The following is a 26,220-nucleotide window of genomic DNA, read 5'->3' on the forward strand; positions in this document are numbered from 1 at the left end:
TAATCAAAAACAGGAAGTGGAAGTAGAACCAAATACTGATTTTTAAAATTTCAGTTTTGACAATTTTTAAATAAGGGTAAGGAGCCTTTTAATAAGTGCTATAATCAAAACAATATCATGAATGCTTCTACATATAAGAAAAGATTTGGAGTATGATGGGAAGAATACCTACGAAAGGATACAGGCAGAATTTGAGTTTCATTTATTACCATTTGAGTAAGATTTTCTTCATCTTTGGTCCCTGTTTTCTCGAATGTAAAACTTTAGCAAGGGTTGGGAATACATTTTGTTTCTGTGATTCTTTCTACATCAAAGTTACTGAATTTGGAAAAAGAAATTTTGAAAAGCTAACAGTTACTGAGAGCATTCTACATTCTGGCTGCTACATATTAAATAGTACATGTTAAAGGTAAAAGCTGAAAGAGTATATAGAACCTTTAACATTTATTCATGTTTTAAAGTTCAAAGCCACATACATATTTATTAAAGCCTTCTGACCCTGCTTTGAGTCATCATCAAAGTTATTTTTTCCCAGGTAATTTGATACAGACTTAATCATCTTGTGGTTATGAAACACAGTTTATATACACTGTCATACCTTCCTCTTCTTACACTCACCCCAGACTTGTGTCTGTCTGTTCTCGTAACACTAAATGATGTCCCATGCTACATATTTTATATCTATTTGAAATGAGAAAATCTTTAGGCCTTTCTTTCTTAAACTGGATTTGAACATTTAGTTCAATGCATGTTCCTTTACTTTGGTTTGAGCATATTTATAATGCATAATTGATTTTTAAATGTTTAAATAGTCACTCTCCCAAGCCCAAACAATAGTGGATTTCTGAGCATTATAGAATTTGGTTCTTCCTAATTAATTAGAATATATGTGGTTTTTGTCATTCATCTGTGAACTCTTTTTATTTTTAAAGTAGGCTCAGGTTTTTTTTCTTTGTACTGTAGCAGTTATTAAAATAAGATGTCATTGATTAGTATTGACCAATCAATGAGAGAAGGATGAAAGTATTTCATGGTTCTAAACAAAGATGATAACCTCTTGGATTCAAGTAGTTGGTGAGCCACTGCATATTTTCTCCTAGGGTCCGTGCATTTTGACTTTCTAAGATATTCTGTGATTCGTATCACCCCACATACTGTCTAGCTGTCTTAATAAAAGCATAATAGCTATTATAGCTGTGTTGAGACAGTTTAGATATCTGTTTTTGCTTTTATCTTGATGTTTAAAACAAATACTTCATGAGGCTGCACCTGCATGGAATATATCCACCCTGGATAACCTAAGGATTAAAAGTACTCCCTGATGGAAGAATGTCTTCCCCTTGGACTGTCAGTATTGGTTTTATGTGAAGGAGGCAGCTTTTATAAGTCAGGGTTCTCAGTTTTTTATTCTCACATTCATTTTCAAGAAACCTATGGATTTATAAAAACACTATCTCTGGTTTTCTTCTGTTAGAGCTGTTGAGATAACTTCACTTATTTATTCAACAAATACCTATTAAGCATCTGTTTTCAGTCAGTAACTGGCACATAAGGATGTAGTAACAAACAAAATGCATAGTCTTTACTCTCTAGTAGGTTAAAGCCTAATGAAAGGATAAAGCCTGATGAGAGTATAGGACTGATGAGAGAAAAGGTAAGCGAGTCAAGTCAAGGGGGCAGGCTGATGGCAAATCATGCAGGGTCATGTAGGCCTTGTTTTAGGGATTCGGGTCTTTATTCTAAAAGCAGGGGCAAGTTAAGGTTTGTGCAGAAGGAGAAGGAAAATGGTATGATCAAATACTCATTTTGGAAGACTTACTCTTCTATGAAGAATGCCTTGAAGGCATGCTAGAATTGATACAGTGAGAAAAATATTTCAGTAGTAAAGAGAGAATGTTAACTTGACCCTCAGCAGAGTGATGATGGAGCTAATTAACATGGATTCAAGAATTATTTAGGGCTGGGTGAGATAGCTCACATCTGTAATCCCAACACTTTGAGGAGGCTGAGGCATGTGGATCACCTGAGGTCAGGAGTTCGAGACCAGCCTGGGCAACGTGGTAAAACCCCGTCTCTACTAAAAATACAAAAATAGGCCAGGTGTAATGGCTCACACCTGTAATCCCAGCACTTTGGGAGGCTGAGGCAGGAGAATCACTTGAACCCTTGAACGCAGGAGGCAGAGGACCATTGCACTCCAGCCTTGGCAACAAAAGCGAAACTCCGTCTTAAAAAAAAAAGAAAAAAAAAAAAAAGCCAGGTTTTGTGGCAGGTGCCTGTGATCCCAGTTACTCGGGAGGCTGAAGCAGGAGACTCCATTGAACCTGGGAGGTGGAGGTTGCAGTAAGCCAAGATTGCACCATTGCACTTCAGCCCTGGCGACAGAGAGAAACTTCATCTCAAAAAATTTTTTAAAAAAGAATTATTTAGGAGATAAAATTAACAACTTATTCTACAAAAATTTTAGAGATAACATTTTTTATCTGACTCACCAAGCAATGGAGATAACATTTTATAGTACTTAACTGAAATTCCTGCTAAGAAAATTAATCTATTTTATTTTTTGTACTAAAAATAGATGGTTTTAAAGTAACCATTTATTATTGCCAGTGGTGATAACCTTGCCTAAAAACATTCAGTTACTTATTTCTTACTCTCTCCTATTAGTGACCAAGAATTTAAATGAGAAAAGATCAGCCAAATCATCTGAAATGTCCCCAGTGCCTATGAGGTCAGCTGGCCAAACAACTAAAGCCCACTTGCATCAACCCCACAGAGTAAGCCAGGTGCTTCAGGTGCCAGCTGTTAATTTGCACCCCATCCGGAAGAAGGGACAAACAAAAGACCCTGCATTGAGTGAGTATTCACCATTAATAATACATCCATTTAACTGAAATTTCCAGGGGAGTTAGAATGAAAAATAATTACAGATGTTCAGGAGATAAGCTGTTGTAGGTTGTGTAATATAATCATCATTTCATGAATCAAAAAGTGTTTCATTTTGACTGTAGATGTTTGCTGACAGCATACATGTTTTAAATGCCAACATTGGATTTCCTATAATACTGAAATCTGTTGATCAATAGAAAATTTACAGCAAAGCATTTTGGGTACCAGGGGCTTACTGCATTCAAAGGTGTATTTAATGTAATATCTAATACAGACACAGTCTACAAAAACTGTGGAAATGAAGTTGCTTATTCCAAAAATGACTATACGTTGTTTTTTGTCTTTAGTGACCCCTTTTGAAAACCTAGTTAGGAAACAAGAGAATGTAACTTTTATAAAGTATAGACCACACTTTTTTTTTTTCTGTTAGGCCTTGTAGTCATTATTCATATTATTTTTATTTGTTGTTTTAACAGTATCATTATTTTGGCCTTTTAGGTGAGAAGCTAGATTAGATTTGGTTCCTAGCATGATTACTTAGACCATGAATTATATGTAGTATATGTTTAGTAGAACTTTGTTCATTTAATCTGTTGTTGTTTGAGATACAAAGTTGAATAAGAAATTCCCCCTCCTTTGCCAGATTTTCAGTCTGGTGATGTAGACACTCACACAGATAACTTCAGTGTAATGTGTCTTCTTGTTATGCCAGGGGTATATGCAGAACATATAAAAGAACAAAACAAAACAGAGGTAACTTAGAGGTAAGATAGGGCTTCAGAAGAAGGCTTTTTGGAAATAATGTCTAAGCAGCCTGAAAGGCTGGTGACAAAGAAGATGATTAGGCAAAAGTTCCAGAGAAGTTGCTTCAGGCCGAGGAAACAGCTTGGTATGTGCAAGAAACTACAAGCACTTTGCTGACTCTGAGTGGAAATTGCATGCAGTGTTGACAGACAATAATAATTAAAGCTAACACTTGGAGAGCACTTACTGAGTGCCAGGCATGGTTCAAATTGTGCTTTATTAATTTTGTATGTCAGTCTTCATAGTAATGCCACAAGATAAGTGGTATTTTACCCTCATTCTGCAAAGGAAGCATAGAGGCTAAAGGAAGGCTGACTGGCTTTAAATCTTTGCCTTTAACCACTGTACTAAACAGCTTCCAAGATGCAGAGAATGAAGACAGGTATGCTGAAATTACAATGTGCCATGCCAAAGGAAAGTTATCAGTGAGAAGCCATTGAAGAGATTTGAACAAGGGAAGATTATGGTTCAAATTATGTTTGAGAAGGACTGTAGTAAGGATCACAGCAGGACTGGAGATAAAGAGCTCAGATGGAAAGCTGGTCTAACAGTTAAGTGAAAGTTGCCCGGGGCCTGGACTAGTTTGGTGGCTATGGAAATGGAGAATTGGGTGCAGAATTGGTGAAGTTGATGAATTTGTTGGTAGGAGTGAGAGAGGGACAAAGTTAGCTCTGGTTTTTTTTTACTTGAATATCACCACTTGAGAGGCAACATTACTTGTACCGTGTAGCTTGCTTACTTGCTTGCTTGCTTGCTTTTTTTTTTTTTTTTTTTTTTTTTTTTTTTTTTTGGAGACAGTCTTGCTCTGTCGCCCAGGCTGGAGTTTCTGTGGCGCGATCTTGGCTCACTGAAACCTCCATTTCCCAGGTTCAAGCAATTCTTGTGCCAGCCTCCTGAGTAGCTGGGATTACAGATGCTTGCCAGCACACCTGGCTAGTTTTTGTGTTTTTAGTAGAGATGGGGTTTCACCATGCTGGCCAGGCTGGTCTCAAACTCCTGACTTCAGGTGATCCACCCACCTCAGCCTCCCAAAGTGCCCGGATTACAGGTGTGAGCCACCACGCCTGGCCCTGTATAGGTTTCTTCATTTCTTATTGTAATATGGCTGTTTATATGATAAATATGTTTATATTACATTTAATGAAGGGTAGTGTGAGTATACTATGATCTAAATTTTTTCGTTGTCCAGTGGCTGCTTGTTACTATGTCAAAATCCTCATCAAAGTTTGCTTACTTTATGTTTTGGTTTTTTGGGGGGGGGTTTTGTTTTGAGTCAGAATCTCACTCTGTCACCCAGGCTGGAGTGCAGTGGTGCGATCTCAGCTCACTGCAACCTTCGCCTCCCGGGTTCAAGCGATTCTCCTGCCTTAACCTCCTGAGTAGATGGGATCACAGGTGTGCGCCACCACGCCTGGCTAATTTTTGTATTTTTAGTAAAGATGGGGTTTCACCATGTTAGTCAGGCTAGTCTTGATCTCCTGACCTCATGATCTGCCCGCCTTGGCTTCCCAGAGTGCTGGGATTACAGGTGTGAGCCACTGTACCCGGCCACTTACTTTGTGTTTTAGGAACAGTGTCTATAGCTCTTTGACATTTCTTAGAGAAGATAAATGTAAAAACATCAATATATTGAAACCATTGCTAGGTTTGAGGTACACTAAACAGGACCAGATGTTGGACAAGGGTAATGAGAACTTTAAGGAATCTTTCCACTGTGCTGCATACTATTTTTCTATACATTCATGATTCTTTCTGTTGTTTACTTCTCTCCTGTAGTGTGAATTTAGTGCTCTTGAAAAGGGCTGGACTGGCAGCCCTGCAGCCTCTTCTGTATACCCACAGCACAGATGCACCGCAGGTAGTGACAGTGCCAAATCCCCACACTGCCCTGCCACATGCCTCGCCCTGACTTGGAGAGGCCACCTCTAGAGGGGAGGGAAGAGTTTGAATCCATGCCTTCTTTTTGAAGATTTCAAATCACTGTGTCAATTGTGGGAGGTGGGGCACAGCACTCAGACTGTTAAATTTATTTCCCTTATACCACAAAGCACAGACAAACTAATATAATCTGGTCCATGCTGACCAGCTGAATTTGAATGGATAACCTAGAGGTGAGAATCTCTGTGTGCCATTACCCAGTCATTTAGTCCCTGTTTGTCATTTACACATTTCAATTGACTACACTAGCCATTGTGTATCATAGCTTTAGTTACATAGTGATTTAGGCAACTATGGACATTTTAATTGTGAAATGATGCTTATTTGCATCTTTGCGTTTACTTTTAGATACAAGTTTACCTCAGAAAGTTTTAGGAACAACTGAAGAAGTAAGTGGTAAGAAACATACAGAAGACACTATTTCTGTGGCATCATCTTTACATTCTAGTCCTCCTGCATCTCCTCAAGGTTCCCCTCACAAAGGTAAGACAAAACATTTCAAACTAGTTCTTGTTAAACTAAATAATACTTTATAGCACATACTTTGCTTTTCAATCTATAGCAATAATTGTAAATCATTAAGAAAAGCATAACTCCTAATGCTTTTTGAACTTTGATGTTTTGTATTGCATTATTCAAATGCTTTTTGGGTATTATGCGTCATGTAACTAGGACTCCAGTATTCAAAGTGTGATCCTAAACTTCAACAGACAGCAAGCATGGATAAGAATGAAGGCAGAAGCCATAGTTTTGGTGCAAATTCTTGGTGTCGTCATTCCAGTTTCCTATATTTGGACATTTCTATGAAGTGTTTGCAAATAAAAGTTTCTATAAGAGATTGTTTTTAGGCCAGGCACAGTGGCTTATGCTTATAATACCAGCATTTTGGGAAGCTGAGGCGGGTGGATCACTTGAGCCCAGGAGTTGGAGACCAGCCAGGGCAACATGATGAGACCCCATTTCTGCAAACAATGTAAAAATTAGGCATGGTAATGTGCCTGTAGTCCCAGCTACCTGGGAGGCTGAGGTGAGAGGATCGCTTGAGCCTAGGAGGCAGAGGTTGCAGTGAACTGTGATTGTGCCGTTGTACTCCAGCCTGGGCAACACAGCAAGACTCCATCTCAAAAAAAAGAAAGAAATTGTTTTTAACCAACTATAAGATTTAGGAAAACAAATATTTAGGTTGATGGTTTTCCTTTTTTTAGAGTATTACCTTTTTTAAAATTAGGATTTAAAATAACCTGTACTCTTGTGGATTTTTTACTTACACAGAATCTCATGAGGTGAAAAACTGAAATTCTTCTTGTTCATTTACATGTTTTCATAATTCAGACTGGAGCATTTCTTTTTGCGGCCAGCCTGGGCAGTGTGCAGCAGATGCCACTTCATGTTAGCTGCACATGTAGCATTCTAAATATAGTGTGTATTTCTTATATTGACCCTTCACATTCTGTGCGTACCCTGGAGAGAAAGGGGATTTAGTTCTGGCGTCTTCTTCACAGATGTAAAAGAAGTACATATTTAAATAATCACACCAGAGAATGGTACCTGGTCAGAGGGAAGACAGACTTATTATAATAATTCTAACAGGAGAGAGAAGCTTCCAGAGCTTGCTTCAGCTTCCAGGCTCTAAGTTTATTCTCACTCTGCAGAGCTCTTCCTTATTTTTGCCACCTGTGTGGCAATTATGTACAGTAATGTCAGACCTGAGTTTGAACCGTGATTCTGTCCTCCACTGTAGCTGTGTTACTACAAGTAATTTATTTATACGGTCAGGTTTTCTGTCTAAGATGGGAAAAAGACCATCTAGGCCGAAGCAGGTTAATCACCTGTGGTCAGGAGTTCAAGACTAGCCTGGCCAAGATGGTGAAACCCACCTATATTAAAAATGCAAAAAAATTAGCCAGATGTAGTGGCACACGCCTATAGTCCCGCCTACTCAGGAGGCCGAGGCAGGAGAATTACTTGAACCCAGAAGGCGGAGATTGTAGTGAGCTGAGATCGTGCCATTGCATCCCAACTAGTTTGGTGGCTATGGAAATCAAGAGAGAACTGGATGCAGAATTGTTGCCCAACCTGGGTGACAAGAGCAAAACTCCATCTCAAAAAAGAAAAAGAAAAGAAAAAGAAAAAGACCATTTATTTCATCTATTTTGAGAGCCTCTTATATGGTTTAAATGAAATAATATTTATAAAGCCTGATGTGTGGTAAGTGTTTAGTGAATTGGAATGTCTCTTTTCTTTCTCTGCTGCCACCTCAGGACACCATAGCTCCATTACTTACTTGCTTTTTTCATCCTCACATAGCTGAGACTGGTTAGGTTTTTTTTCATTCAGATTTTACTAAAGAAAGCTTAATAAAAATGAAACAGGAGATATAAACAGTGTATATTGTAGGTGTATTTATAAAACACAGATTTTGATACCATTATAGCTCATATATAAATTTTGTGTGGCACACAGACCTATGTCATCACTTTCCTTGTCTGTATGGTCCTATCCATTGCACCCCTTACCAGATCTTGCGGTGTAGGATAAGCTGCAGTGCCTGCAGTCAGACAGATGGTCCAAATGAACAGTGTACGTATGCTCCTAATGCTCTTTCAGGAACATCTTTACACTCCTTACCCCTTTTAGAGACTGCTCGGAGGTCCATCCCATTATAGATAATTCTAACTAGTAGGATCTGATTTGGTATTTTATGCCTAAATGTGACTTCTGGCAAGAGGTATTAGGAACAGGAATTCCTCCATTGCTCTTATTCCCAACAAAATCTACACTCAACACTCGAATAGAGAAGTCTTTTTTCCGTTGTCTTTCATTGTGTAGCCAACAGTTGAACACCATGTTTATAGATTTGTGAGCTTCTCTTAGTAATGTTTGGAATTCTTAGAAGCCTGAAGAAAATCTTCTCTTCAAAACTGTTTCAGCTTGTTCTTGCATGTGTACTGTCAAAACCCCAACCAAGTATGATCCTTCTATTTGTGTAGACAGGTTTTTGCCAGTAATCTATGATTGAACAAAACTGTCATTATGCTCAGAGTAAATTATTAGGATCTGTTCCTGGTTCTTATTAAACTCTGAGATCTGTTCTTTGTTTTCTTATGATTAAGAAAATAAACCTATCTTCATGTTTTGCATGAGGATAGTTTCAACAAGTACTTTAAAAAGAAGTCGAGACCTTAAACATTATCTACCCTAGTGTTTAAGAAAAGCAGTCTCTCCACCTTGGATCTACAACAGGATCAGAAAATGAGCTTTATAAATATACCTGTTGTATGTACTATTTGTATGTCTTACTTGGTTTTTACTAAGCTTTTTCATAGGAAAATCTACTTACAATTCTAGACCTACATAGTTACTTTACAAAAATAATTCTAGTTATCTGATATTTTTGTGATATTTTTCCTTATGATTTTACCAGCTTGGCTTCCTTTCAACAGTTTTTTTGTTTTTGTTTTTGTCACCAGCTTGTGCTGATAAAGGTAATCTTTCTCCTGCATTCTGTCTTGCAATAACTGATGTGTATATGTTATATATAAGTAGATTTTTTCCATGCATTAAAAAATATGTTGCTAGATTTCAATTTTTCAGATATTATCAAGATGTTAGAATTTTTAAATAGTGAAATATTATGTAAACAAGGCTAATTGTGATTGACCATGTCAGGGTTTTTGCATCTCTCCCTCCAGTTGGCAGTATCATATCTGATCACAGCAGCAAGATCAGTGGCCAGAGCTGCCCCGGAATAGGTGGGGCTTACTTGCAAAAGAAAATCCTTCAGATTACCAGGAGCACAGCCAAAAGAACAGACAGTACTGAGAAGGCCACTGAGGAGAATAGAGACAGGACAAGTTGTGAGAACACAACCAGAAAAAGAATGACATCCCCGTTTAGAAGACTTAGGGAAAGAATGCTTTCAAGGGAAAGACTAGTCAACAGCCAAAAAGAGGACACAGATCACAATCAAGCTACAGAAAGCTGTGAGAAAGTGAAGGATGTTGGAAGCAACATCAAAGATGAGAAAGGGAGTGCCATCTTCAATTCAAATAGCCAAGGCAACAGTAACACTTTAAACTGCTTCTATACGCGATTCAAGTCTAAAAGGAGGAAGACACTCTGATGAAGTTCCTTATTTTATTTTAGTGTTAAGTTTGTTTTCAGTTATTAATGTATACATGGCTTAAATTAAACCATTTGTCAAAGCTTAGGCAGACAACTTAGTAAAATACTATTTATAAGCACTTTAAAATGCCTCATTTGTACATATGTTATTTTACTAATGTATTGAGTTAGTAAATTTTATACTCTTGTTTTCTGTAGTTGACTTTATTTTCTACTGTTAGCTGAATCTGTGAGTGAAATATGTAGAGGAGGCTTTTTTATCCTCTACTTTTTACATATCTTTGGGGGAGAAGGGACTAGTCTAACATAGCAATTTCAGAGTCATCTGGAAAACTTGTTAAAAAATGCAATTACTGTGTCCCACCCCAGACTTCATAAACCTGAATTGCCAGAAATGAGATCTGGAATATTTATTTTAATTGGCTTGCCAGGTGGTTCTTAGTATTATTATATTTGAGAAATAGTGATCAAACAGACATAAGAATGAAATTATTTTTAAAACAATGAAGCAAGACGATTATGTAGAGCAATGACTTTTTCTTTTGAGGAAGAAGGTATTTATTATTTTTAATTTACTTATTACATCCATTTTCTTGGTCCTCTTGAAATTTGACTAATCAGCTCATGGACATTGACAAATAGCAATGATCCCAAGTTCAGAGATGTTTGATAGAAGTCAGAAGACTGGCTTGTCTTGGCTTACCCTGTTCCGGGCCACATAGGCCAAGTATAAATCACACGTTTTCTGGGCCTTTTTCTCTCTGAAATAGTTAACGAAATGACTTAATAAGGTTACTGTGCAACAAATTATTCCTTAAATGACTTGAGTTATATGTGAATAACTCCAAGATCCATAAACAGAGAAGGACCTTGGAACTAAGGATGTTGTCATCCTCTTTCTGCATGAAGATGAGGCCCTGAGAATTCCTGTAACATACCCAAAGCCTGTGATTCTTCCTAATGACATTTCTAGGTATTGCCCAAAGACCACATATCTACTAAACCCTACTCTCCTCTGTGAGCAAGAAGATATTTTTCACTTCTTTGAGACCCATCCCTCGTTGGGATTACTAGGGCATTTTCTTTTTCTTTTATTTCTAAACAATAGTTTGGTTTCTTCCAATTATCAAAATTATTATGTACATTAGCCATTCTGTTGAAGATTTGTTTTTGGGTCCTTCACCTCAATGCATCCCTAGAATCCAGAAGAACATCTGTCTAGTTGTCTGCTGTGCAGTAAGTCACAGAACAACATAGAACATGTAGATGCTGTTTTTTTCTATAACACATTATTAAAAATGTATCCACTTAGCTGTTTAATATTCTGCAAGGTTGGTGAAGAAAAAGGAAACTAAGTCTGACACTCAGTTTAAACCTAAAACAATTTTAAAAACTGAAACAGGCTGAGCACAGTGGCTCACACCTGTAATTCCAGCAATGTGGGAGGCTGAGGCAGGAGGATCGCTTGAGGCCAGGAGTTGAAGACGAGCCTGGGGAACATAATGAGACCTCATTTCTGCAAAAAGTTTAAAAATAACTGGGTCTGGAGGTGCAGACCTGTAGTCCCAGCTACTTGGGGCTGAGGCAAGACGACCACTTGAGCCCAGGAGTTCAAAGCTGCAGTGAGCTATGATCATGCCACTGCCCTGTAGCCTGGGCCACAGAGCAGGACCCTGTGTCTAAAAAATAAAAATAATCTAAAACGGTGACTCTCAACTCAAGACAAGACTTCTTAGGTGGGATATGCAGAATATCTGGGGTAAGTATATATAGTTTGGTAAAGCAAAAATGTAATTCTTTCCCTTGAGTCCTGGACTCCCACCCCTATCCTTACTTCAAGATGGTATTTTGGATTCAGAATAGGTCATGAAATATTCATATTAATCAAAGGAAGGAGCATTGGGTTAAAAAGAAGTTGAGAAACCCTAAAGACATGTACTTTTTAATATTTGTAATGTTCTTATTTTATTAAATGATTATTATAGCTGTGGGAGAGCCTGAGACAGATGTACCTTTAAACTAGTTTTCTTAGTAACACTGGACTTTGACTGTCTTTTTCTTGAATGTAGTTGTATTGGTGTGGATGGGTAGGTGAATGGATATGTAGGGGGAATATGTAGGGGAATGTGTGGAGATATAATTGGCACCATTATATCTACGTAGATGGAAACTAAAATTGCTCCTACTTTGTCTTCTGTTATTTTTGTGGGGTTTTTTTTCATCCTTCCCCCTACTACCCCCACCCTATGTTCCCTTTTTTTGTAGTTTGATCAATGCTCTTTTCTTGTTCAGGTTACACACTTATTCCATCAGCTAAATCTGACAACTTGTCTGACTCCAGCCATAGTGAGATTTCTTCACGGTCCAGCATTGTGAGCAATTGTTCTATTGACTCCATGTCTGCAGCTCTACAGGATGAACGGTGTTCCTCTCAGGCCCTGCCAGTCCCTGAACCCACTGGGGCATTGGAAAAGACAGAGCACCCCTCAGGGATAGGAGATCATAGTCAACATGGCCCTGGGTAAGCATCATTGTCTGTGTTCATAACACAAAACCCAAGCCAAGTGGCCACTGCAAGCAGTGCTCCCTAACTTGACCTTGGACCTCCCATGGGGTAATTGCAGAGTTATCCATAAAAGAATATGTGGGCCAAGCACATATTCTGTATTCTGAATATGTAAATAAGCACTATTTTGAAAGATGTATGGGTGTTCATTTTCGAAGTGTTACTAAATTCAAGTAACTTTTTATCTTTATGTATCTTTCCAATCAGAACTCAAAAGTGCATCTGCTATTTATATAGGGGAGATAATTTTTGAAATTCTGGCTGTTATAGGTTAATCAAAAAGGTTGTATATTGGAAAGTGCCTCCAGTGCTGTGCACACTGTAGACAGGTTGGGAGAGTAGGACTAGCCCTTGATCCCTGTTCTCTGAAAGTGTAATTTGGGGAGTAGGAATAATCACCTAGCAAAGGTTAATTAAAAAAAAAAAATTAACTCTAAATTTCTGTTTAGAATCAAGCAACATGGAAATCTTTGAGAAAGTTTATTTTAACTGATAAATATTGTGAAATCTGGTCTACTTTAATATGAAAAATTTAAGATAAAGTATTACCACATTTATAAAGGTTTCTAAACTTTGATCTCTACACCAGAGGTCAACAAATGTTTTCTATAAAAGTTACATAGTAAACACTTTAGATTTCTCAGGCCATAAGGCCTCTGTCACAACTACTCTGCTATTACACCAGAACAGCCATAGACAACACATAAACAAATGGCATGGCTGTGTCCCATTAAAACTTTATTTACAAAAATGAGCAAAGGGACCACCAGATTTGGCCCTGGGCTGTAGTTTGCTACCTCTGCTCTATACTGTAAATGAGGGGTTTACAAACTCTTTGTAAAGGGCCAGGTAGTAAAATATTTTTGCCTTTGCAGGCTACATACGGTATCTGTCACAAATTCTTCCGGTTTGGTTTTGTTTTAAACCTTTTAAAAGGTTTTGCTGCAGACCATACAAAAACAGGCTGTTGGCTAAATTTGGCCCATGAGCTGTAGTTTGGGGACCCCTGCTATAAATGATTCATTTCATAGGTAATTGGGGAAGTTGCTGTTTACTTGGCACTGTACTGGGCTAACCTCAGAGATACGTTGAAAAATAAAACATGATTCTTCAAGTTGGGAACTCTTAATTCTGTATGCATGGACAGTAGTCTAATATTGTGATGACCAAGAATGAATATGTATACTTAATGTTATTCATTTCAGATCTCATCTTTGCATTTTCATTTAAAATCAGTTCAAGAAAAATACTTGCCAGGCATACCTCTGGTCCATCCCAGCTGCTGGGGAGGCTGAGGTGGAGGATCACTTGAGCCCAGGAGTTAAAGGCTACAGTGCACCATGATCGTGCCTATAAATAGCCACTGCACTCCAGTCTGGGCAACAGAGTGACACCTGTCTCAAAAAAAAAAAAAAAAAAAAAAAAAATTTTAAAATTTAAAAAGAAAAATGCTAAGGAAACTTTGCTAAGGAAACTTTGCTAAGCATTTGAGTTTCTTTACTGTGTCTTCTGAGTGTTAACTAAATACTTACAAGGAATTTAGTGATAAATAATGATAATATTGTTTTCTTCATGATGTTTTGGCGTGAACACTTGTGGTACATGCTCTGTAATTTCTCGTAGGCAGTAATAACTTGAAATAGAGAGAAGGTAGTTTTTCCAGCAAGCCTGTAAATTACTTCTAATTGTACATTGTCTCCAATTTTAGGTGGACACTCTTGAAGCCATCTCTAATCAAGTGTTTAGCTGTCTCATCGTCTGTGAGCAGTGAAGAGATTTCTCATGAGCATGTCATTATAGAAGCAGCTGACAGTGGTCGTGGAAGTTGGACTTCGTGTTCAAGCAGCTCCCATGACAACTTCCAAAGCCTTCCCAACCCAAAAAGCTGGGATTTTTTGAACTCTTACAGACATACCCATTTGGATGACCCCATTGCTGAAGTTGAACCCACTGACTGTGAGCCCTATTCCTGTCCTAAAAGCTGCTCTAGAACTTGTGGGCAGTGCAAAGGAAGCCTAGAGAGAAAGAGTTGGGCCTCCTCCAGTTCTCTGTCTGACACGTATGAACCAAAGTATGGGACAGTTAAACGGAGAGTATTGGAGAGCACCCCAACTGAGTCATCTGAAGGCTTGGACCCCAAGGATGCCACTGACCCAGTTTATAAAACTGTCACTTCAAGTACAGAAAAGGGCTTGATTGGTAAGTTGTGTTTTTGTTGTCTGTGGCATTTAGAGATTAAGTAGTCAAAAAATGGCATTGGGATATCTCGGCCCTGGATTTTATCATTGCAAAAATTCATTCTCTAACAACCTTTCTTTCCTTCACAAACAAACAAATTATTTCCCAAAAATTCATGGTTTCTCAAAGACTTTGGAGCAGCTATTCAACCCGTTAAAATGAAAAGTCTGATGTGAAGGTATTTAATTAGAGGGACAAGTTTGTTTGTCTTTTGTTTTTAAGTTCTTTTTGGTTTTATTGAGGAATATCATCGCATTAGTGTGCAATGGTAAATAAAGGGATTATTCTCTTTATCACCTCATAAATTGTTTGGACCACAATTGCTATGCATATGTGGTAGAAACATTGATTCTGCTATTGATTTTAGGTAAGTGAGAGAAAATGCGATAAGGAAGTCCAGAACATTTTTCAGTATTCTCTCTTGGTGTACATCATGAGTAGGCCAACTCCTGTTTGTGAATTCCATTCCAAGCTTTCTTAGTAAACATTTTTAGTATTTAACCATCAAATACTTTTTACAAATTTCTTTCCTGGACTGTATAAATACATGGATATAAAACTCCTGCTTTTCTACTTATATGGAATGACTGTACTTTGAATTAATATCATAATCAACTATTAAATTTATAGAACAGTCATAGTGTCATATTTAACTACTAAAAATGTGAAGGTGAAACATGTTGATCTTATAGTTACTTTTCAAATTGTGTTATAGGTTGGGTTTTTAGCTCATTTTTTCTAACTTTTTTTTTTTTTTCTTGAGACGGAGTCTTGCTGTATTGCCCAGGCTGGAGTGCAGTGACACGACCTCGGCTCACTGCAACCTCTGCCTCCCAGGTTCAAGCAGTTCTCCTGTCTCAGCCTCCCAAGTACCTGGGATTACAGGTGCCCGCCACCATGCCCAGCTAATTTTTGTATTTTTAGTAGACATGGGGTTTCACCATGTTGACCAGGCTGGTCTCGAACTCCTGAGCTCAAGTGATCCACCTGCCTCGGCCTCCCAAAGTGCTGGGATTACCAGCATGAGCCACTGTGCCTGGCCCAAGATTTTTTATTGAAGCCTTTCGGGTAACCACTTTATGAGCATATGTGTATACGGAGATACAAAAATCTTTTTCTTGTCCATTGATGAATATAGATTTTTTAATCATTTATTTCTTGTTGACTGTGGGCAAATCACTTGCCTGCTTTTTCTTGTTATTCTCTTGGCAACCTCTCCACCTCTATCACCTCACCCATCCCATCCTCAAATGGGAATGGAAAGCCTTTCTGACCTTGATAGTACATGCAAATTTTACTGGTAGAATTATAGAAAATTCAATATGGACAAACCAAATTCTCTAATGGTAAAGTTAATATTAGAATTATTTGATGGTCTTTTAAAATTTATTCAGTTTGTATACAGACAGTTTTTGTGTTTTAAAAGTCACTTGCAAAATCAAGATACTCAGAGCCATTTTTCCTGTTGGTCTTATGAACTAGTCTTAATTTCTTGGAGCTTCCGCTTTAACCTATTTATGATGATTTTTGAAGCTTTACCTTAGTCTCAGGGCTTACAAATTTAAGTAAAAGGATTTAAAGTCATCATTGTTTTTAATGTCTGCTGAAAATCAGAGAAATTTAAGATGAAATTTCAAAAATTCTGTTTTTTTATTCTCAACTTAATTACAACACAGATGCTAGAAGTAAAGTTGTTTTTTTTTTGAGACAGAGTCTCACTCTGTCACCCAGGCTGGAGTGCACTGGCGCGATCTCGGTTCACTGCAGCCTCCCAGATGCGGCAATTCTCCTGCCTCAGCCTCCTGAGTCGTTGGGATTACAGGCACCCCCCATCACACCCAGCTAATTTTTGTATTTTTAGTGGAGATGGGGCTTCACCATGTTGGCCAGGCTGGTCTCAAACTTCTGACCTCAGGTGATCCACCCACTTTGGCCTCCAAAGTGCTGGGATCACAGGTGTGAGCCACCACACCTGGCCAGAAGTAAAGTTCTTGAAGGAATTAGTTCCTTCATATCAGCAAAGTTAAAGTTTTTGTGTTGGGACCGAGAACTAATATGCGCAGCAGTGCCAGAAAACAGTGGCTCATGCCTCAGGGAGAAGGTGAAACAGCCCTTAAACAGATGGCCTGAATGTCATTTCTATGTAAACTCTCCCAGTTTACAGAGAATAGATGTTTAGGGTGAACTTTTAAATGTTTCTGACATCTTTAGGGCTGGTGTGACTTCAGGATTTGTCATGTACTTCTGTGATATGGGGGCTGAATTGCGGAAGGAAGCTTGTCATCAGTGTCATCTCCTTCAACTCTCTCATTCTGTTTAATGTTTACAGGACTTAATATAGTTGTTTATGTATTTTAAAAAGAGGTTTGTTTATTAAACTTTATAAAAATGTTTTTAATCTGCCGTCATTCAAGTTTATTCATTTTGTCTATTTTTAAGTTCTATTTTGTCATTGTAATAAGTTTGTTGTTTTTTTTAATTTCTTTTTCATTAACATTTTCATTGCTTATTTTTCATGCCAGTGTACTGTGTCACCTCACCCAAGAAGGATGATAGGTATAGGGAGCCACCTCCCACTCCTCCAGGATATTTGGGGATTTCTTTAGCTGACCTAAAGGAAGGACCCCACCCACACCTAAAACCTCCAGATTATAGTGTGGCAGTGCAGAGATCAAAGATGATGCATAACAGCCTCTCTAGACTGCCACGAGCCTCTCTCAGTAGCAACCTCGTGGCCTGTGTTCCATCGAAGATTGTAACTCAGCCTCAGAGACATAATTTGCAGCCATTCCATCCTAAACTAGCAGATGTGACTGATGCAGATAGCGAAGCGGATGGTATGTTGACAAGCTCTCTTAAGGGCTCTTAAATGAATTGCTGAACACATTAAATGGTCTTTACTCTGGTATTTTATGGTAATTAGTACTTGTTTCTTTAAATGCCTTAGAAATCTCTGTTAAAAAGTAAGATGTTCCTACTGGCAGGGTGCAGTGGCTCAGGCCTGTAATCCCAGCACTTTGGGAGGCTGAGGCGGGCGAATCACTTGAGGTCCGGAGTTCATGACCAGCCTGTCCAACATGGAGAACCCCCGTCTCTACTAAAAAAAATACAAAATCAGCCAGGCATTATGGTGCATGCCTGTAATTCCAGCTACTTGGGAGGCTGAGGCAGGAGAATCACTTGAACCTGGAAGGCAGAGTTTGCGGTGAGCCAAGATCGCACCATTGCACTCCAGCCTGGGCAACAAGAGCAAAACTGCGTCTCAAAAAAATAAAGTTCCTAAATATAGTATCAGGGAGTGTTTTGGGTTTGTTTAGTTTTTCAAGACAAGGTCTCACTTTGTTGCCCAGGCTTAGAGTGCAGTGGCACAATCATGACTCACTATAGCCTCAAACTCCTGGGCTCAAGCAGTCCTCCCAACTCAGCCTCCCAAGTCGCTGGGACTACAAGTGTACACCACCATGCCTGGCTCATTGTTAAATTTTTCCTTTGTAGAGACTGGGTCTCACTATATTTACCAGGCTGGTTTTGAACTCCTGGCCTGAAGCAGTCCTCCCACACTAGCCTCCCAAAGTGTTGGGATTACAGGCCTGAGCCTGAGCCACCGTACCCAACCAATGGTGTGGGTTGTTTGTTTGTTGAGACAAGGTCTTGCTGTGTCACTCAGGCTGGAGTGCATGATCATGGCTCACTGCGGCCTCAACTTCCTGGTCTCAGGTAATTCTCCCTCCTCAGCCTCCCAAGTAGCTGGGACTACAGGCACACACCACCACAGTTTTTTGTATTTGAGACAGCATTTTACCATGTTGCCCAGGCTGGTCTTGAACTCCTGGACTCAAGCAATCTGCCAGCCTCAGTCTCCCACAAAGTTGGGGTTACAGGTGTGAGCCACTGTACCCCGCACTGATGGTGTATTTTTTAAATGAAATGGGCGAGCTGCCTATTTCTGTGTGCCTAGTACCCTGTGGCTCAAATGGAATATTCTTATCTTTGATAAAACAGTGGCTCAATCTAATGGGATAATTTTGAGAAAAAGCAGTTAACATTAATGGAATTGTATTTTACATTAATGCATGGAAACTTGAAACTGTGTTTCAAATGCCAAATTATCTGAAATGATTCTATTTATTTAGTTCCTTTTATTAGCAAAAGTCTTGACTGAATTTGTAGGTGTGCCAATAGTTTCAGAAATGATTGTTTTATTGAAAATAAATGAAAATTTATGGTTTTAAACAAGAGTAATAAAGTGATTAATAACTATGAAATTCCAGTTTGTTGTCAACCTTCAATGTGATCAGAAATCCTAGGTATTACTATAATAAAATCTGGTCCTCGATGCAATGTTTGAGAGGATTTCTTTGTTGACTTTGATTTTCTAAATAGATAACTAGATTGTTAGGATCTCATTAATATGCTCATCTGCCAGTTAATTATATTTTTTTATTTTTAGAAAATGAACAAGTTTCAGCAGTCTAGCCTTTGGATGACCTATTTGAAAACCACTGAAAGTTATGGAGGAATGGGCAGAACCACCTCATGATTCTGCAGGCCATTGCTGACAAACAGTTCATTGCTACAACCAGTCCAGAGGTTTTATTCCCTCTACTCTGAGCAATGAAATAGACTTGAGTTATGCTTCCTTTCATTTACTTTCTGCAGACGAATAGTTTCCTGAGCAATGGATGCTATGCCTGGATACCAGTCTCCACTTTGCACGCCAGAACTGCCTTGGGACCACAGTTACAGAAAAAATTTAAACTCAGAGTGATCCTTCTGTATATTGCTATAGATTTTTCTTTAATAAGCTATTTTAAAGAGAGTGGCATTATTATTTCCAAGCCATAGCTTGGGCTGAAGGACAGATTGAAAGTATCTGCCAATACCAAGGATATTCTTGTATATTTGAATAATAACTTACTATTTGCATTGTTGTGATTTTGTTTGTATTTGAGAGCTCTTGTTAGCTGATGTTCATGTTTGAGGTCATAAAATTGTCTCTGATCTGACCAAACAGAAGTCATCTTTACAGAGGTGATATGCTTGATCTACACAGAGATGTGACTTGATCTGTAGCACCAATGCAATGTAGGTCTCAGTTTGAGAGAAATAGGAAGCCCTTTGCAGTTGAGGTGTTAGGAACCTGCTGGTCATGGTGTGGAAAGCCAAATGAAGCTGCCACAGGGTTTCTTGTCAGTCCTTTGGGAAATGGGAGGGAGTAGTTTGGGGAGGAGGGTGGGAACCCTAATTTCCAAAGAATGAAATTTTGATGTTAAATGACATGTATACAAATTCTTTCTTAAGTGAAAGTTATGCTGCATCGAATTGTAACTAAAAGTATAGATCCCACAAATAGAGAATGGGTTCTAGAGAGTCCTGTTCTATAGAAATCCAAAACTAAAATCTCTCATAACTCAAGTATGGAATACTTTTTTTAAAGAAATTCTTATCATGGGTGTTGTAATCATGAGGATGAATTTGACTTTATGCAGTGTTCTGCAGCATGCCACCCCCATGTCTCGTAGCACCAGGTTGTGTCTGACCTGACATACCCTGCAGCTCTCAGCTGCCTGCAGCAAAATTTTGTGGGAGAAAGAGGAGCTGGAGTTATAGAAATGATTGTCTCTTGGTTCTCAGTTTTTAGTCCTTGAGAGGACATACTTTTCCAGCCTCATGGGCATGGCACTCTTAATTAAAATTTCAGTGACTGTTTACTGGATGAGGCAGATTTTTCACATTTTTGCAAATATAATGTTTTATATATATTAAGTTTAATTTTTTCAATTTTTTTAGTGTAAAAGCAAGTGGAATTTTAATAAACTTCTGTAATTACCAAAAAAAAAAAAAAAAAGCCAAAGCCATTAACATGCACTACCCAGATCAACTTGCAGCCAAGATGGGTTTACTTCTGAATGGCTGTCCGTATGTGTCCCACGTAGGATTTAGTTGGTTTGTGGCCTCCCTTGTAGAAATGTGTTGTCTTTCCCTAGCTGTCTCCGCTGTGTCTTCCTGCCTATCCCCCTTCATTTAAAAATCATGTATCAGTTTTAAGAGGTAAATGGTAGTAGTTCATCTTTCCCATCAAAATGATTGTCTCTTTATTTTAGGAATAATAGCATGTCTGAAAAATTCCTGTGGTAAAAAATCATTAATCTGAAACTGAAGCCTTAGAAGTTAATCCCAGGTATGATAAAATGAGGCTTGGTGGTTCCATAGCTTTCTTGGTCCTTTGAAATGGGAAATAACATGAACCAAAAATCCTAGTTTGAAAGTTACACTTCAGTGATTTGGCCTATAAGCAGTGGTCCTCTGATTATACTTTTTTTCCTTCACTGATTTACATAATTTTGTTTTCATGGCCACGGCAAAACAATGTGAAATGTATTTTTGCTATACCCACTTTTTTATCAATTCAGATGTCTACTCTCATCATTTTATATTCATTTCTCCAGAAAAATGTGTGTTTTCATAATGTCTTTATTTATCAGGTCTTTCAAACCAAATGGAAGCCTTACCTGTCTTTGTCCTTAATAGTGTAAATATCTTGCACAGAGTGTTGAGGCCTATGGTTTTGGACTTGTACCTTATAGCTGCCTTTGTTTTATCTATCTAGCTTTAACTGTGAGTGTTCAGATCAGCTGATCACATTGATCAGGAGCCAAAGCCAAATGCTTTGTAGTTTGTTATGTATGTATCCCTTAAAAAATCATGAGGTTTTGATTTTTCTATTTTAACTAAGGGTACCTTCCTGCCTTCTCTTAGTTTGTCATATGACTAGAACAAGAGAAGCCTTAACCTGCATTTACTCTAATTCCAGATCTCCATTTGTTTTTATTTTATTAATTTATAATTTTAATGAAGAGACTAGTGCCCTCTCTTCCCACGACAACTCTCAATCTGCCAAGACTGTTGAAGCAGTTAACCCTCAGTGCAAACTTTTGCCAAATAGTAAGTTTCAACAAAATACCTTTATAGTCAAAGATTTTGAGAATTAGTAAATCCAGTACATGATTCCATAAAAGCTTATTAAAGTTAATAATTCTCATTTACTCCAAATGATTACTTTCAATATGATCTTTGGGGAGAAAAAGCCTTTAGTGAATTTTCTTGAGGGTGATAAGTCACATCATTGCGATCTACATCACCTCCTCGAGAATCTCTCCCAGGCTGAAAATGTGATGATAATCATGGGTGTTTTTAAGAACAAATCCGGCCGGGCGCGGTGGCTCAAGCCTGTAATCCCAGCACTTTGGGAGGCCGAGGCGGGCGGATCACAAGGTCAGGAGATCGAGACCACAGTGAAACCCCGTCTCTACTAAAAATACAAAAAATTAGCCGGGCGCGGTGGCGGGCGCCTGTAGTCCCAGCTACTCAGGAGGCTGAGGCAGGAGAATGGCGGGAACCCGGGAGGCGGAGCTTGCAGTGAGCCGAGATCGCGCCACTGCACTCCAGCCTGGGCAACAGCGTGAGACTCCGTCTCAAAAAAAAAAAAAAAAAAAAAGAACAAATCCAATTTTTATCAAGTGCTCTTTCCTCTACAAAAAAAGGGAGGAGGAGAAGCAGCTTCCTTAAAACAATGATTATTTTGATTCAATTTTAAGTTTCTACAAAAGGTAATGTTAAAGTGTATGTATGCCTTCAGCATTACCTTGAAGGCTAGAAAAACGGCATAAATCTTCAGAAAAGTGTCACAGTACGTGTTCAAATTTAAACTTAAATCCTGGTTCATCTTTGGCTTTTGTTGTGCATTTTTAATGCTTCTTTGTTTTTGGTACACGGAATGCAGTTGAACTTGATCTTTTAAAATTGAGACATGTAAGCTAATCAGCAAAAGACAAAAACAAAACTGCACATCTGTAATAATCAGATAGCAATTCTGCTGCACAATTCATTGATTGTAAGGTATCCTGTAACAAGCAATGTTTGTCTCCTATTTTTTGATACCTCTTAAACTTATGTCTTTTAGAAAGACAGTGCCTCTGTATGCTTTTTGTATTTTTACTGAGTGTAAATATTTGTTATATTTTTGGTTAAGAGAATGTAAAAATACCATTTATTATTATCAGATACTACTAATACATTGGTGGAATCAATAAAGAATCTACATTAATCTTCTCTGTACTTGATTATAAATGTATGGAACCTTTGAAATAATTACAAACTTAGTCATTCAAGAGTGCCAATCTGGGACCTGTGTTGGTGTGAAGGCCTTATTTTTTAAGTATCCAGAAAAATTGGAGTGGTCCATTTGTTGTTGGTTATGTCAAATCTGTGAAACACCATAGCTATTGTTTAGGTTTAAAATATTGTGTTTGATGGCAAACCAAGTAACAGTGGCATAAACTCAATTGGAGCTTGTCTTTTTGTTATTATTGTCTGTCTGTTTTTCTTCTTACAGTAGAAAAGTCTACAGGCAAACTGTCCAGGGCTGATACTGTAACTCCTCCACGATGCTGTCAAGGATGGCAGAAGTGGGGGGCCTGAAAAGGATAGGCTTAGGGGAAAAGATGCAAATATATGTCTCTTTCTATGCAAAGAGAACAAAACAGTAGTTTCCAGAAGCTCCACTTGCATGTTTGTATTTACATCCCATTAGTTAGACCTGTGTTGCATAGCTAGTAGCTCCAAGGGTGCCTTGGAAATTATCTGTTTTATCTGAGCAATTGATGTTCCTAACAAATTTAGGATTCTTTTCAGTGAAGAAGGAAAAGAATAGATTTCAAATGGGCAGCTAGCTGGGTCTACGAAAGCATGCCTATTGCCCCCTCTTTTGGGCAGTGTATGTAAATATAGCCACTTCTTTTGTGGGATTAGATCCCAGGACCCTGGCAAAGAAGAAGGTAATTCTTTCTTTAGCTCCTTTTTTAAAATCTCCTCACAGTTTTCCCTTGGTACCCAGAGAATTTACTCCCATTATAGCTAAGACTTCTGCCTTCTTCCAGTTCACCCCCTCTTCACACACCAGGTTTTCCCAGGCCATTCTGTCCCCCTGACCATCTCTCCACGGTCTCACTAGTTTATTTCTTTATTTAGAAAATATATTTCTCGGCCGGGTGCGGTGGCTCAAGCCTGTAATCCCAGCACTTTGGGAGGCCGAGACGGGCGGATCACGAGGTCAGGAGATCGAGACCATCCTGGCTAACACGGTGAAACCCCGTCTCTACTAAAAAAATACAAAAAACTAGCCGGGCGAAGTGGCGGGTGCCTGTAGTCCCAGCTACTCGGGAGGCTGAGGCAGGAGAATGGCGTGAACCCGAGAGGAGGAGCTTGCAGTGAGCTGAGATCTGGCCACTGCACTCCAGCCTGGGTGACAGAGCAAGACTCCGTCTCAAAAAAAAAAAGAAAATATATTTCTCCACCGGGCCTGGTGGCTCACGCCTGTTATCCCAGCACTTTGGGAGGCCAAGGTGGGCGGATCACGAGGTCAGGAGTTCAGGACCGGCCTGGTCAACATGGTGAAACCCCGTCTCTACTAAAAATACAAAAATTACAAAAAACGTGGTGGCGGGGTCATGTAATCCCAGCTACTTTGGAGGCTGAGGTAGGAGAATTGCTTGAACCCAGGAGGCGGAGGTTGCAGTGAGCCGAGACCGCACCATTGCACTCCAGCCTGGGCGACAAGAGCGACACTCTTGTCTGAAAAAAAAAATTATAGATGTATATATATGTACACACACACCCCCCAAATATCAAGCCCTAATCCCTGGAGAACTTGTAAATATTGCTTTATTTGGAAAAATGGTCTCTGCAGATGTAATTAAGCATTTAGAGATGAGATTATGAGTGGGGCCTAAATGCCATCACAAGTGCCCTTGTAAGAGAGAAAGGAAGATACCAGAAGAAGGCAACATGAAGATGGCAGAGAGAGATGTAGCCACAAGTCAAGTAATGTTGACAGCTACTAGGAGCTAGAAGAGGCAAGGAAGGGTTTCTCACCTAGAGCCTCTAGAGGCAAGGTTTCTCACCCCTGCCAACACCTTGATTTTGGATTTCTGGCCTCCAAAACGGTGAGAGGATGAATTTCTGTTGTCTTAAGCCACCCAACTTGTTGTAATCTGTTATAGCAACTCGAGGAAACAAATGCAAGTTACTATATATGTCTGATGTCAGAGATCCAGTCCCTGCAGTTAAGGATGTGGTGGTCCAGAAATACACTTCCTTTAACCCCTCCCACCCCCAAGAAGCGCTTGAGAGATGAGAACTGGTTCTCCCAGAGGCTGCCTCTGGAGAAGCCTGGACAATCTATTATTATTCTCATTTCAGACATTCTGGTAAGTATATACTGGTATCTTGTGGTTTAAATTTTAATAGTGACTAATAATGCTAAGCATCTTTTCAAATACTTATTGACCATTTGGACCATTTTGTGGTCTGTTCAGGTCTGTAATTGTTTGCTGTTTGTTGCTACAGTATTGAAATACTTTTGATTTTTATAATGACCTTATATCTAGCACCCTTGCTCAGTTCATTTATTAATGCTAACAATTTATAGATTCTCTTGGAATTTTCTGCATACTCCTGTCATCTGTTCATAATAACTTACTTATTTCTAGTCATTTTGCATTTTCTTTCTTTTCTTGTCTTGTTGCACTGGCCAAAATGCCCAGTATGGTGTTGAATAGAAGTGGTCAGAATGGGCCAGATGCAGTGTCTCACACCTGTAATCCCAGCACTTTGGGAGGCCGAGGTGAGAGGACTATTTGAGCCCAGGAGTTCGAGACCATCCTGGACAACATGGTGAAACCCCATCTCTACAAAAAATTAGCTGGGCGTGCTGGTGTGCAGCTGTGGTCCCAGCTACTTGGAAGGCTGAGGTGGTAGAAGGATCACTTGAGCCTAGGAGGTTGAGCTGTGATCACACCACTGCACTGTAGCCTGGGTGATACAGTGAGACCCTGTCTCAAAAAGTGGTCAGTATGGAATTCCTTTCTTTGTTCCTGATCTCAGCGAGAACGCATTCGGATGTCACCATCAAGCATGCTGATTGCTGTAGGATTTTGGTGGTATTTATGAGTTTAAGGAAGTTTTATTTATGCCTTGCTAAGAAAGTATATGGTGTTGAATTATGTCAAATGCTTTTCTTGAATCTGTTGAGATGATCAAATTATTTTTATTTTACCTGTTAGTCTAGTGAATTAATAATGTATTTCATAGTGTTCCTCCCTCCCTGTCTACCCCTACCCTCCTACTTCACCATTCATTTTATTAGAATAAACTTCCCACTTAGTCATGTTATTATTTCTGTGTATCTCTGGATTTATTTTGCAATATTTCTTTTTTTTTTTCTTTTTTGAGGTGGAGTCTTGCTCTGTTGCCCAGGCTGAGTGCAGTGGCACGATCTCAGCTCACTGCAAGCTCCGCCTCCCGGGTTCACACCATTCTCCTGCCTCAGCCTCCTGTGTAGCTGGGACTACAGGCGCCTACCACCACGCCTGGTGAATTTTTGGTATTTTTAGTAGAGACAGGGTTTCACCGTGTTAGCCAGGATGGTCTCCATCTCCTGACCTTGTGATCTGCCCACCTCGGCCTCCCAAAGTGCTGGGATTACAGGCATGAACCACCACGCCCAGCCGCAATATTTCATTTAGAATTTTTGCATCTGTATTCAAGAGAGAGGTGGTGTATAATTTTCCTTTCTTTTCATACCCTTGTCAGATTTTGGT

The 26,220-nt window shown here is 39.0% G+C and overlaps 1 protein-coding gene and 1 long non-coding RNA gene across 21 annotated transcripts in view; both read left to right on the forward strand.

The window, feature by feature from the left end:
- The window catches only part of LOC105467197 (Rap guanine nucleotide exchange factor 6), a 218,735-nt gene extending 196,973 nt beyond the window's left edge, over positions 1-21,762 (forward strand). For 14 of the 20 annotated variants that reach the window (XM_071097788.1, XM_071097791.1, XM_071097790.1 and 11 more), the window contains 6 exons: positions 2,668-2,856; positions 5,980-6,114; positions 12,049-12,277; positions 14,031-14,521; positions 17,083-17,397; positions 19,011-21,762. In XM_071097788.1, coding sequence (XP_070953889.1) covers positions 2,668-2,856; positions 5,980-6,114; positions 12,049-12,277; positions 14,031-14,521; positions 17,083-17,397; positions 19,011-19,036 — 1,385 coding nt within the window. In that variant the 3' untranslated portion in view covers positions 19,037-21,762. Of the gene's footprint in view, positions 1-2,667; positions 2,857-4,048; positions 4,239-5,979; positions 6,115-9,323; positions 10,261-12,048; positions 12,278-14,030; positions 14,522-17,082; positions 17,398-19,010 lie in introns of those variants that run through there. The other 6 variants (XM_011716684.2, XM_011716683.2, XM_011716685.2 and 3 more) reach the window with 4 other exon arrangements.
- A 300-nt stretch (positions 21,763-22,062) lies between these two features.
- Positions 22,063-26,220, forward strand: part of LOC105467200 (uncharacterized) — a 114,421-nt gene continuing 110,263 nt past the window's right edge. Inside the window, exon 1 of the long non-coding RNA XR_011624175.1 lies at positions 22,063-24,828. This is a non-coding gene — a long non-coding RNA (uncharacterized lncRNA). The remainder of the gene's footprint in view (positions 24,829-26,220) is intronic.

Source organism: Macaca nemestrina, chromosome 6, assembly GCF_043159975.1.
Source record: "Macaca nemestrina isolate mMacNem1 chromosome 6, mMacNem.hap1, whole genome shotgun sequence".
NCBI classification, from domain to species: Eukaryota; Metazoa; Chordata; class Mammalia; order Primates; family Cercopithecidae; genus Macaca; species Macaca nemestrina.